Raw genomic sequence first — 13,912 nt, forward strand, 5'->3', positions numbered from 1 at the left:
AGATATATATATATATATATATATATATATATATATATATATATATATGACACACATATATATAAACATGCATACATCTATATACATTCGGACACATATATACATGCACATATAAGTACACAGTACGCACACACATGCATATGCATAAAGTAGACACACATAAGTGGGCACATAAGTTATATATATATATATATATATATATATACATACATATACAGTACACATATATACATACAATTGGACACATAAGGTATATACAGTGCACATACATATATATATATATACATGCATACAACACGCACAAAGATGCAGTAGAACGACTCCTGTATCACTGATGTCTATACAGATGTAGCAGAGCTGACTTTGTCCTTAGTAGACATGCACACCTTTGGGTACAGAGCAGGACTTTCTACCATGTCCCAGATGTTGGGGTCTCAGCCTGCAGCAGCACTCCCCCCCTACCCCAGGAGACCCTCCGCGCTCAGTCTCCTTTAGCTGTTCAGCACTTTACAGCTGGAGCCGGGCAGGGAAGAGTTACCACATCTGTCCCGCACAGTAACCCTTTCGCTGCTGCATTGTATGATGCCGGCAGTCAGCTGGTTAAGTGTGAGCGCGTGCGGCCATAGCCTGTGCTGTTCTGTACAGTAGCGGCAGAGGGGAGCACAAAGAGTTAAGGCAGGTTAGCCCCAGCTGACAGTCAGCTGATCGCCGCTGATTGACAGCCCCCCCTCCTGCCCCTTCTTGTAAAGTTTATATACTATTATGCTAATGAGACCCGGGGATCCGCGCTCCCATTGGCCTGCCGTCCCCCTTCCATTCGCCATTGGGCCGGTGACGTCAGAGCAGCTATAAAACTCAGCAATGCTTTTAAAGTGAATGATCCTTGAAAATCCCCGGCCGTGCCTGACAGCGGAGCTCCCCTCCAGTCCTCCAGCCCCTCAGTCCTCCAGCCCCTCTCACTCCGTGCTAGCCCTGGGACTTCTGTGCAAAACTTTGAAGATGAAGTGTTAAAGAGAGGCCAAACTTGTAGCCTGCCTGTAAGAAGAGGCTGCAGCGCTGGGGGGATGCCCGTGTGCGCCAGGATTAGCGCCAGGGTGCAGTGATCGGCGCAAAATCGGCGCAACCTTCTCTAAGCGCAATTTGGGGGCAAAGCAAGCAAGCTGGCTCACCCAGCGGTGCCAGTGCCCAGCCAGAGCAGCCTGGTGTCCCCTCTGCAGCCCTTGTGGAGGACTGTGCCCAGCAGCAGCAGCAGGAGGATGGCATCAGAACTGGCAATGAGCTCGTCCGACCTGCCCACCAGTCCCCTGGCCATGGAATATGTTAATGACTTCGATCTGATGAAGTTTGAAGTGAAAAAGGAGCCGGTGGAGACCGATCGCATCATCAGCCAGTGCGGACGCCTGATCGCCGGGGGATCGCTGTCTTCCACCCCGATGAGCACGCCTTGCAGCTCGGTGCCCCCTTCCCCGAGTTTCTCAGCCCCCAGTCCCAGCTCTGGGAGTGATCAGAAGAGCCACCTGGAAGACTATTACTGGATGACCGGCTATCCCCAGCAGATCAACCCGGAGGCTTTGGGGTTCAGCCCGGAGGACGCTGTAGAAGCGCTGATCAGCAGCACAGGAGGCGCCAGCACCAACCAGCACCAGCAGCAGCACCAGCAGCAACACCAGCAGCAGCAGCAGCTCCAGGGCTACGATGGCTTTGCCAGGGGGCAGCAGTATGCATCCTCGGCTGGGATGCCCGGGGAAGACATGGGCTCTGCAGCTGCCGTGGTGTCTGCAGTCATAGCAGCTGCTGCAGCAGGGGGTGCCCACCACCACCATCACCACCACCACCATCCTGGAGGATCGGCCGGGGTGCAGCCTGCAGGAGGAGGAGGTGGTGGTGGAGGAGGCGGTGGAGGAAGCAGCAGCTCCCCAGCTTCTTCTTCATCGTCAGTGGTCGGGGGTCTGCACCAGCAGCCCCACCACCATCACCACCACCACCACCACCTGCACTTTGACGATCGCTTCTCGGACGAGCAGCTGGTCACCATGTCGGTGCGGGAGCTGAACCGACAGCTCAGGGGGGTGAGCAAGGAGGAGGTGATCCGGCTGAAGCAGAAGAGGAGGACCCTGAAGAATAGGGGTTATGCACAGTCCTGCAGGTTCAAGAGGGTGCAGCAGAGGCACGTCCTGGAGTCCGAGAAGAACCAGCTGCTACAGCAGGTGGAGCACCTCAAGCAGGAGATCTCCAGGCTTCTCCGGGAGAGGGACGCCTACAAGGAGAAGTATGAGAAGCTTCTGGGAAGCGGCTTCAGAGAAAACGGATCCACCAACAGTGACAACCCTTCCTCTCCGGAGTATTTCATGTAAGTGTCAGCTCTGACAGTCACTTTTCTTCCTGCTACAAACTTGTGGGTATGGGCTGTTGGCAGGGAGGACATGCCATCCCACCTACATAGCACATGTGCCCATCCAACTTTACACCTTCACCTAACTGCACATCACATCTGGAATCTGCTAGGGAGAGCCATGCCACTCCACTCATGTCATTCCTAGGGGATTCTAGGAGGACTTGTCATTAAGGAAAACTGGGCTTGAAGTCTTGTTGCCCCATTCACATTAGACCGAAAAATCTTATCCTGCTGTCCCAGTAGTCAGGAGTTGGCACACAAGGTAAACTTGGTAGGGCATGTCTGACATTTCATACTCCCTAGTTGGGACATGCTACCATTATCTCATTGGACTTTGGGTCTTTGGTAGTAGACTATACCACTCAACTCAGTTATAGACCTGAAACCATCTTAAGAGAAAACATACTACCCAGCTTGCCCTAAGTCTTTGGAGGACATACTTAAACAGGGGTGGCTTTCAGGACAGGTCACATCCCTTAGGGGTCCTCATATGGTATTCAAAGTTCATGCTAAACTGAGGACTAAAGTAAAAGAACATATCAGCCAATTCACATGCCACCTCAACCATCCTATATAAGAGTTCTGTATGGGACATGCCACACCATGCACATCACTAGCTTGTCTGAGGTTCTCACTTTTCTGTAGTTGCTTTTTCCATCTTTTGTGCCTTCATCCCTACCATGCCAGAGGTGAGGTCTCTTTAAGAAGTTTTGCCAACTTCCTCCTTATTTTCATGTAGTAATGTATTTTATTCATATTTGTTAGAAATCACCCCCTCGAATGTCCTATGACTTCAGGGGACTGGCTGAGGGATCTTCTTTAAAAGTCATGGCCATACATGGGGCTTAATAACTAGTTCATGCAACCAAAAGCAATCTAAAATGGATATGCTTCCCACCTACAAATCTTACACCTATATATTTTATAGAATGTATCTCATAAGACTGACAAGACTGTGCATAATGTTAGAAAGATATCTTCACTGACATCTAGGATCTTACACAGTCCTTCACACCATTGGAGCTGAGTAATATTTTTTGGTCACTATGACAGTCATCCTGCGTATGGCCAACTTTATCTACCATCTTGTCCTAAACACACACCCTCTTCTGAAGCTGCTCTGTAGGTTCCTTCAGCCCATATTCCTTCCTTTTTATGTAATTTAGGAAAGTTTTTGGATTTTTTTTTATACCTTTTATGCATTTTATTCATTTTTCATTGTCCTCAGTGTATCACTCCTATATGTCCTGTGCCAGTGGCCTGTCATAGATCTGCCCCTCTTATGTCACTTAGCATGCAGAAAAGTTTACCCATGCATTGGATTATACAACTATACTATTACATCTTATATTGTTTTGCTCCTTGGTGCACAAAGTGATATAGGGAAGTTATAATTCATACTCCCATGTTTAATTACTATGCAGAAGGGGCTATACCTTGGTTTACTCAGTATGGTTACCTTGGTGGCCCACACCATTGAAGTGTGTGTGTGTGTGTGTATATATATATACATATACAGTGTGTGTGTGTATGTATACATGGCATTGCAAATATCATATTGCTGCTTTAAAGTTATATAGTTTAATGAGTTGCTATAAAAGGTTAGGGGAATGTTTGGAGTAATCTGCTATAATATGGGAGATATGAAGATTGCATGAACTTCTCTGTGATCACTTTGTTCCCCATGCTTGCCTTGCACCCATGTAAACCCTCTGCACTCATATGAAGACTGCACTTTGAAATTTATCATCCACTTTACGCTTCCTATTTGTTTTGTTTTTAAGGTCATGAGTTTATGAGCTTGCTGTGTCAAAGCCAGAGAGAAAACAGAGAATTGTTGCCATCCCGAGTTCTTCATATGAGCTTGCAATAAAAAAATGTGAATTTTTAGACTATCTCGCTGAATTCATCCATTTGAGAGTTGCTGAACTAAAACAAAAATATATAAGAGGAGATGATGATATAAAGCAACCTGCCAAAATGAAGCCTGCATCAAACTTCATATGACTTTATGGCCCAAAATGAATGAGACTGGCCCGCCATTAAACTCCCATACTCATCTCATGCATTACGCTTGCTGTTGTGTCTTGGCAACAAAGAACTGTAATTGTTATAAGACTTTATGGAAAAGAGACATTATATTAATAAGAAGGCCCTGCATGCTGGACATGTACGGTATAATTATTATTTTTGTTTTTTGTTTGTTTTATTTTTTTTTTTATTTTTTTTTTTTTTTGCTTGGAAAAATTGACTTCTGGAAAATATGGCATGACATTCATTTTTTTTATGTTTTTCATCACTTTTTTGAGTTGCAAACAAAAAAGTGCAACCTAGTTCCCCTTCCAATAAAGTTTGCATCTGCTATTAAAAAAAGACAAACAAACTGCTTTTCAGAAATATGCAAAAACATCCATTTTATTATTTTATTATTATTATTGTTATTATTATTATGTGAATGCACTGATTGCTGTCCTTCCACGGTGACAGAATGGAATTTCCTATTTAAATCTGGCAAAATTAAGAATGATGACAAAGAGAGATGTCTTATGAAAGTAACTTGTCTTGGGACTAAATGCTGTGAGCTAATGACAGTCTAATGCAAATTTATTTTCTGAAAAAAAAAGAAAAAAAAATCGCCCTTTTTGCATTTGGTTTCTATCAAATGTGGAATGCTATGGGTTTGTAGTACATATTGTTCCTTTTTATTTGTATTGCCCAGTTACAGTGTATCCTACAGATTAAGGAATGTCCTAGATTCATTGGAACGAGTTAGATCTGTTTTAGCTATAGAACATTTTTCAATGATTGATGCACTAAGTTGTCTGTTCTTGTGATGTTGAAGGGTTAGAAATCGCCATGGGATTTTTTTTATTTTTATTTTTTTAAGATAGTTTTCAACGCATGTGCTTGCAACTTACATATAAGTTGGGTATATGTTAAACCCATGCTTTACCACTGACTGTATTAGAAAACCAAAGTATTAAAGGGGTAAGTACCCTTATGTATGTAAGGGGTATTTTCCATTAAAACTAAAAAAAAGTTTTAATTTTTTTTTTATTTTCTGAGAATTGAAGTATTTGGGACTGAATTGCACTAAGATATAACCTGCAAGCATATAATAAAAATGCAAAACTGTTTAGAACGCTAATACAAAATGTATGCAGTTATAAACAAGAAGAAAACGGCATTACTGCACGGTTTTAAAACAATGCAGTTTTTCTTTATTTACAGTATAATATTGGGGTGCAGAACTGGATTTTCTGTAGCTTCACAAATTCCACAAGTCTTAAAGGCAATAACCAGGAAAAAAATCTTCTTATCAGGGACTGATAACACGTCTTTTACAAATAGTTACCATAATAGATTTTAAATACGTGTCAGCTATTATGTTATTTTTTTTCCTATCTATATTTTGCTGTGCAAAATTGTTTTATATTTTGAGTTACTAACGACATGTGTTGTATTTTGTGCTCTGTCATTTCACTTCTATGGTCATATCAAAAGAAAAAAATAATCTACAATAATAAACTGCAGTTTTTGATTCTGTACTGGGCTTGGATGTATATTTTCTATAGGAGGTGAATTTGTATTAACAATGGAGGCTGGTGTGAAAAATACTTCAATTTATGCGGTTGACTAAGTAGCAAGTGTTATATTTTGGGATTGGAAGTTTTATTATATATACAAAAATTTATATATTTTTTTTTTATATTTTTTTTTGTCTATTTTCTGGTCACTATTCTGATTGGGTCAGAATACCGTGGCGCTCCCTGTACAAAACAACCTATCCATTTTTTTAAATTAAATTAATTTATTTTTAATAAAAATCCTATTTGCGGCCAAGCACATTGTGTCTCTCGTGTAACGCACAATTTTGTTAGTGATAGAATATTCAGTGACAAAGCCGTGATAGTAATTAGTGTCATGATCACCTATCAATCTACTGATGTAGCAGATCTTACTGTATGGGAAGATATGAGCCTATATCAGAGTATACATAAACATACAGGCGTAAGAAAAATGTATTATGTCCAACGTATTAGATCATTTTCTATGAACACCCAGTGTATTTGTATACTAGAGTGGCCATTGGTCCCGGATTGATCCCAGAGCCAATGCCCTTTGACACCTGACCCTTTGTAGTAAAGCGTTTGTTTGGATAATGATTAGAGATCCATATTCTAGTTAATATAGGTTCATATTCTAGTAAATCTTTAGGCGAAGGATAAATAGAGATCTGGTGACCTCTTATTGGTGATGGTTCAGAGTTTTTTTTCCGCTTTTATTTTTAGAAATATGCCAGTTCATTGAACCCACATGTATGGGTTAGCAGGGGTTAAATGTTATAGTGTAGCTTTATCTGATCCCAGATTATAACATTTGTGATGTCCACATTTTGGAGCACATAGAAGGGTAATGTCTTTAGTGCTGCAATAAAACAATGACGGTGTTAACCCCTGAGTTACCACAGCAAAACCCCAGATGAGATCCATTCACACAATGGTCTTTGCAATATGTCTTACTGTATATGTTGGTTCTTAATATCGAGAACAGAGTATGATCATTTCTCCAGACATCTTCCCCCCTCATCTCACAAGCTATGACTGAGTTTCCTCTATTGCTATCTCTTATCTTAAGTACATACAATTGTAAAATATTTTCCTTCCTTTAGATGACTTTACTTTTTAACCCTTCAATAGTTCTTTAAAACAAGCAAAATACATGGCTATTTATACTGTAGGTCTATTATATCAGGCAGGTGGTTAAGTCTTGTGCATGGATGTATATATAATTGTAGATGTGTACAAGCTATAGGGATGATTGCCAGTATAGTATACACCTAGCGTATAGCAGTGTTCAGGATCAAGACATTGTGATATTTTATCATTATTTAGGATTTTGCACTCTGTAGTGATTGGCATCAGCTTTGGGTAGTATATATAGGTCTATAGGGAAGTCATATGCAACATCTGCAAAGCATACTGTGCACCTTACCTAAAATGAACCTACTCTTTGTTCTTAAACCGTGCAACCCCAGTTGTGGTATAAGGGCTACATTTATATGGTTACTTATGTAGATGGAGCATTGCTGAGTTTCATATCATGATGCGTATTGTGTAGTTTTGCATAGGACTGCAGAGAGTTGCTACAACCCATACCATGCATATCTATAGAGTTAACTGCCAACAAGTTCAGCTCTGCTACATCTGCATATGTTATGAAATCTTTATAGATTTTTCTACAGTTCTCAATCACACAGTTCTACTTAGTGATGTCCCAGCAGAGGACATGTCTTCAATGACAACAGGGAGATGCTTAGTGTCATGTACATATGTAATGACACACCATACTTAATAACCATACGGCAGGCAGATATGGGATCGATATATGTTATTTCACATTATATTGTAAATATCATAACCTTCTGAATTGTCACCTTGCCATTGCAGGAGTCCTAAACTAAGGGGCGTAGAAGAACATTGTTCCATTGTATTGTCACCCATGATACAACCTATCTGTGATAGCCACTAATTATATTTCTCAGTTTTCATAGAAAGCAATTAATACGTGACCCTTCCAAAAGGTAGGAAATCATTTAACTGTTTCCTGCTGTGCGCTAACAATGGGGCGGCTATAGCCTCTCCATAGGGCCTTCTGTTCATGTATATTCACATGCCGCAGATTTGTCGGTTGTTTTAGCCACAAGCACATACGTTTTATACAAGGACTATTTAGATACACGGAACAGAATTTTTTTTTTTACTTTTTTACATCTGCTGCATGTGACTTCAAACTATTAACATAGGTTTCTATTTACTAGACAGCATCTACATTGCTCCATCGGTATGGTATCCTGATCAAGCAGGTGTAACAACAAGTTACATTCACATGCACACACATATAGATATACGTATTGGTTTAACATAAACACAAGCACGCCTTTCAAAAATATCCCGCAAGACATCTGTTACTTACCACAGTATTTTGTATGTAGCATTTTAGCCTTTGATGTCAAATCATTCATAATATTTGAGAAATATATCCTTGAACGCAAATGCAGTATCAGATACTCCCCGCTTCCTGTACCGACTTAGTAAATTATGTATAGGGTACATTAGAAATATCTCTTCAAATGCCACAGATTGCTATCCTCTAAGTAAAGTGTGATTTGAAAGGAAATCCTTTTAGATTTTTTTTTTCTAATATTTTTTTACATTTTTTTTTAATTTTTTTATATAACATAACTCTAAAGTTGTTAATTTTAACTCCTGTTAAGCGACACCTGCATAGAAGGCCTGGAAAGCGTCCAAGTTAATGCCACAGAAATAACATTTCTTATTTATTTTGTGCAAACAGACATATTTCTGAGCCCTATGCAGCTGTTGGGGAACAGTTTTGCACATTAAAGTGGAAAAAAATAAATAAATATTAAGAAAAAAATTCCTGCAAATTTTAAAGCAAACAAAACTAAATTTATTTTTTATCATAATTTGAGTCGCCTTAATATTTCTCAATACTATATTCATTTTTATGTCTTTGTGAATTTTTTTTTACTTTGTGCAAAAATATTTCATTTTCTTAACACAAAAAAAGTTAGGGTTTCTCATTTTAAATTATTTTCTTCTTCCTTACCTAGAAATAATTTAAATTATTTTAATAAATAGGTTTTTAATGATGTTGCTACTTCAATATTTTCCAATATAAGCCTGTTAAAAGTAGCCATAAATGAATCCAATATTTATTTTATACGGGGAAGTATCTGGCAAGCTCTCGACAAGCCAGAGATTAATATTAGCCAGATGACATGGAACGTACAGAGAGATATGTAGCTGCCGAATCAGACAGCCAGGTTGTTTAATGCTTTATTCAATTCACCGCACCCTCTCGTCCCTTTGTCTGGGCCACATATAGATATTGCATTTTCTCTTTTTGTGTATAATTACTCTATATATCCATTAGAATAATTGATAAGCAAATGTATACAGCAGCCTAGCCCTGGCCTCCGATAAGGAGCTTCATCTACATAGCTAACACCCTATAAAGCCTAGAAAGCGTGATTTACAACAAGTGTTCTTCTTATCGTATGTGAATAATAGATGATGGTAGATCATAGTAGAAGACACTAGGAATATATATACTCCGGTGAATCCTTATGTACCACATCACCTATAGTGCGAAACCGACATTATGGGGAAAAATCCAGATATAGTTTTAATCGGGGTGGCCATATTGGTCACAAAAATAGCAAATTGAAGTATTTTAAAGGAACCCAAATTATTATTATTGATTATTTTTATGTCTTATTTATTTTACGTATAGCAAAGCTATATTACATATAGAAAAAGACTGGTCAGTGGCTATAAGGCCCATACCTTGGGAATTCATACAGATTCAGAGTCAATGTAAAAATGTCTTCTACTATTACCTATATTTCTGTAACTTTTTGTATTTTCAGTATATCCCATCCCATTTGACCCATAGGATTAGGAGATTGGGGTATGTCATTGTGCTGGCCTACATTAGTATACATACACTTCCGATATCAGAAGTCCAAAGTATGCATTGGACCATTGAAAAGGCTAGGGAAGAATTAGGGACTATGAGTTGACAATATCCCTTCGCTTCTGGCTGTGTGTATCAAGTGTCCTCAGCACAAGCATTTTAATGGATTACATATTGATTTCTACAGGAGAGAAGGAAGAGGGCTGCCATTTTTATACTGGATTTGTAACATTGTATAGTGGATTCTGGAAAGAAATTTTTCTGGAAAAAAATTGTTAATGTAAAACTTCAAAATATGGGTTTTGTGGTAAAATGGTCATGCCATTTGCCATTGCTTATGGTTCCATTGATGATAATGCAGATATGACCTTCCTTACTTTTCTTGGTTTCAAAAAACCTTTGCTTTACTTACATTACACTTACAGAATGGCACGAAAGTTTTCTCTCGGTATATCTCAAGCCCAAAGTAAAGGTAAGGAAAGAGAAGGACCAGTGTGTACCAATGAGGGAGAGCTCAGTATGCTCCTTGTATACTGATCATTGTACACAATATGATATTAGTATATGTTTACAAAGGGGATAGAGAAATCTACTAGTCTATGAGTCTCCCACTTTCTCGCTCTCTGTCTAACTATAGTTTTTTATTTTTCATTTTAGTTTTGTATTTTTTTTGTTTGTTTTTAACTAGGCGTTCTCTTCAAGCTACTTGAAGTAAGCAGTCACCCCATCAGTGCGATTTTAATCTTAAAAGGAAATTGGGTTAACACTGCACCCTGCCATTAGGCCTGAAATACATCTTTAAGAGGGACCACATAGCGGTAGCTTAATCTGTGAATCACATTTCCTTTCAGACGATGGCATATGTATATGTTGGTGCATGCACACATACATATATATATATACATGCATAGTTATGATATATATATATATATATATATATATATATATATATATATATATACACACTCTTTTTCCTCTGTTGGATGAGTCAACAGAAAATCCATGTGAACATCTTGAGTGAGCAACATGGGAAAAGGGGAAGGGGTCATGGCTATATGTATAAGGCTAATTTACAGCAAACTGGAGGTAAGCAGAATTTAACACATAATGAGATTTTCAGCAGGCAGGTCTACAAGGTGTTCCCCTATTTAAAGATTCAATACACTTTCTGTGGATTATATCCTCACTGTCACACTGGCAGCTTTAGTAGGCTTGGCAAGGTCACACTGTCACACACTAAGGAGCACATATGTTTCTTGATAATTATTCATCTGCAGACAACTTTCTTTTATAATGCGAATAAGAGAGGCAACGTTTCACCCCTGATCTCCCATTTACAGATAGAACTTTCTTCTATTTAATATTTAGAATTTTTTTAAATTATTTACTTATGACAAAAAAAAATCAAAGAGGCGGAATATTTTTTCCCTCTTAAATTCTATTATAATATTACAAAGTTTATATGGTATGGAGTAGGCAAAATAAATAATATTAACATACATTTGATTTTTTTCATAAACTGTCCCTAGTAGAGGTAAAATGATACAAATATTCTTATTTATAATTAATTATTTTAAATTTTAATATGTTTTTTTTTAATATGTTTCTATTTATTTCATAATATATTTTTTTAACAATAAGGAGGGATATTTTGGTAATTTGAAAAATACTCGAGTCTCGTGTAAATGAGCTAGAAATAAAGTTATGGGTATAGTATAAAGCATGCATGATATCTACTTTATGTCATATGCCATTGTACCATTGTATAGGCATACACTGAAATGAACACGATATGATTCTTACAGTGAAATATTTTAGGAGCTGAGACAGGTTTATTATGGAGGTGAAAGAAACAAAAAATCTTCAGGTTTAACATTTTTGATAAAATCTTATTTATTTCATGACCTGTATATTCTTCTCTGTATATAAAATAGTCATTTATATTCTTTATACATATTTTATGTACAATATTCCGAAAACTACCTTTCGGCATTTGTCTTCCAAAGCGAGACAAGTTTCCGTAACAAATTTGTCTCCTATTTCGTAACCTTTAATATACGCTATTTCCCGTACGCGAATGCCTCCTTCCTAGGATTAGGTGACAGTTCCTGGGGTTCATGTGTATAGTATGGATATATAATAAAAGTGGAGCGAGTGGAATTAGAAGGAAGGATAAATTCACGTGGCAGATTTCTGTGACAGAAACACAGTTTCATTCATATGAATAGGGTTCTTTTGGCAAACACATGGATTTCTGCCCAATTCAGATGAACGATACAGTCCTTGAAATGTTTGTAACAAATCTGCTGTGTGTGAATAGACATTAAGTCATTCTTGTAGGCAATAAAAAGAAACAGTATGCCTCATTGTTTTTATCTGCTGTTTTTTTATCATTATTCCCAATTTTTTTTCTTTTTTTTTTTAAAGAATTTCTTCATTGCAACTGTGCCTGAAACTGTATGCTAAGATAGCTGGCAATATTATTCAGTATTTATCTTACCATAACTTGAGTTATAAAAAAAAAAAAGTGACAAATAATAATAAAAAACATAAACCCATCATGTAAAATCCTTTATTTTGCCAGCCAGTGTCAGACGGGCAACTAGAATGGCTTCACACTGCTGGATGTGTTGCTGTGAGTTCCCTGTATACCCATCAGACATTGGCGACATCCGGTAATCTGGAAATACTGTTTATCTAGATTATTGGACTTCTGGTTGTCTTGTTCCGATAATGACTCCATATTTAATCTACATCTTACTAAGTACTAGAATTGTAAGGCAATGCTATAAATGGTAGACTAGTAGTGTGCTCATGTAATTTGGAGGGGTGGTGGGCGGAACTGAATAAACATTGACCCCTACTATTGTTATAACTTGATCAAGCCCTTATAGTTGAGATGAGCGAATCTTTAAGTAAACTCCTGATTTTTTCTTCAAATTGCAAATTGTTGTAATTGACTCCATACTACGTCTACTATTTCTATAGGTTTCCTAGGAGATTTCCAGATCTGCCCCTGAGTATCACAACCTTAGCTGCAGTTTTCACATTTGCTTGCTATACCTAGTCGTGGATCAGCCGTGTCAATCAGCTGAGGCGTAGACCTGGATGTTTTCGGATTTAACCCCAGAGTGCGTGTTGCCTTGAAGGCCTGACTGGCAGTAAACGCGCACCATGAAATGAGGAGAGAGGTATATGATGACTTGTTAATTAAATGCCTGATGCTGACTAGCCTCGGTTGGGGAATAGTGAATCTCATGAGGAACATTGCAAGGAAATAACATCTTCCAGAGAGTGTAAGCATGTTTGGATAGGATGGTAAGGTAATCGTCTCTATTCAGTCTTTCACACCACCTATTTGCTTTTTCCCCCCTAAAGGCCTGTAATCTGATTCAGTATATAATGAAGTTGCTCTATTGTACAGCACTGCAGCATTTAGCTAAGTCAGTGTATCTCAGATCAGAATGTTTAGTCGGATGAGTGAAAATATCTCTGTTGGAACATTCTGCAATCACAACATCCAGAACTTAAAGGGGGTGTCCACTTTACACTATCCATTTTGTTGTATAGACCTCCTAAGAATAAATTGATCCAGTGATTGGCTGAATCCCACAAAAATGGAGGAACCAGCGCTGGTCCAGTTAAAAAGTCTTTATTGAAGCATAACACGCTACGCGTTTTGGGCAAAACAGTGCCCTTTTTCAAATATATAAAATTGATGTAAGAATCCAGTAATTCATGTAAATTCCCGGTAAGAATAAATTGATGTCCAACTTGATGGACGCTCAATGAAACTCATATTCCCTGCAGTACCACAGCACAAGAATTTAAGCTTTACACCACCTACTGATACCATTCCGTTCCCATTGGTATCAGTAGACTGCTCTTATTGTGCGTGCGTATGTTAGATCCATCAGAACGATAGTGTTCTTTGTGGGCTTATTGATGTGGGTCCCGGGGACAGGACTCCCATCTATTGCAGTATCAAAATAGGTTTAAGGTTTTTACAAAAGA

The 13,912-nt window shown here is 38.5% G+C and overlaps 1 protein-coding gene across 2 annotated transcripts in view; it reads left to right on the forward strand.

Annotated features, from left to right (window-relative positions):
- The first annotated feature begins 893 nt into the window (after positions 1–893).
- MAF (MAF bZIP transcription factor) overlaps positions 894–13,912 on the forward strand; it is a 55,565-nt gene continuing 42,546 nt past the window's right edge. The window contains exons 1-2 of one of the 2 annotated variants that reach the window (XM_075281911.1): positions 894–2,350; positions 4,180–5,943. In XM_075281911.1, coding sequence (XP_075138012.1) covers positions 1,257–2,350; positions 4,180–4,186 — 1,101 coding nt within the window. In that variant the 5' untranslated portion in view covers positions 894–1,256 and the 3' untranslated portion in view covers positions 4,187–5,943. Of the gene's footprint in view, positions 2,351–4,179; positions 5,944–13,912 lie in introns of those variants that run through there. The other variant, XM_075281910.1, reaches the window with a different exon arrangement.

The sequence above is a fragment of the Leptodactylus fuscus genome, chromosome 7, assembly GCF_031893055.1.
Source record: "Leptodactylus fuscus isolate aLepFus1 chromosome 7, aLepFus1.hap2, whole genome shotgun sequence".
NCBI lineage: Eukaryota > Metazoa > Chordata > Amphibia > Anura > Leptodactylidae > Leptodactylus > Leptodactylus fuscus.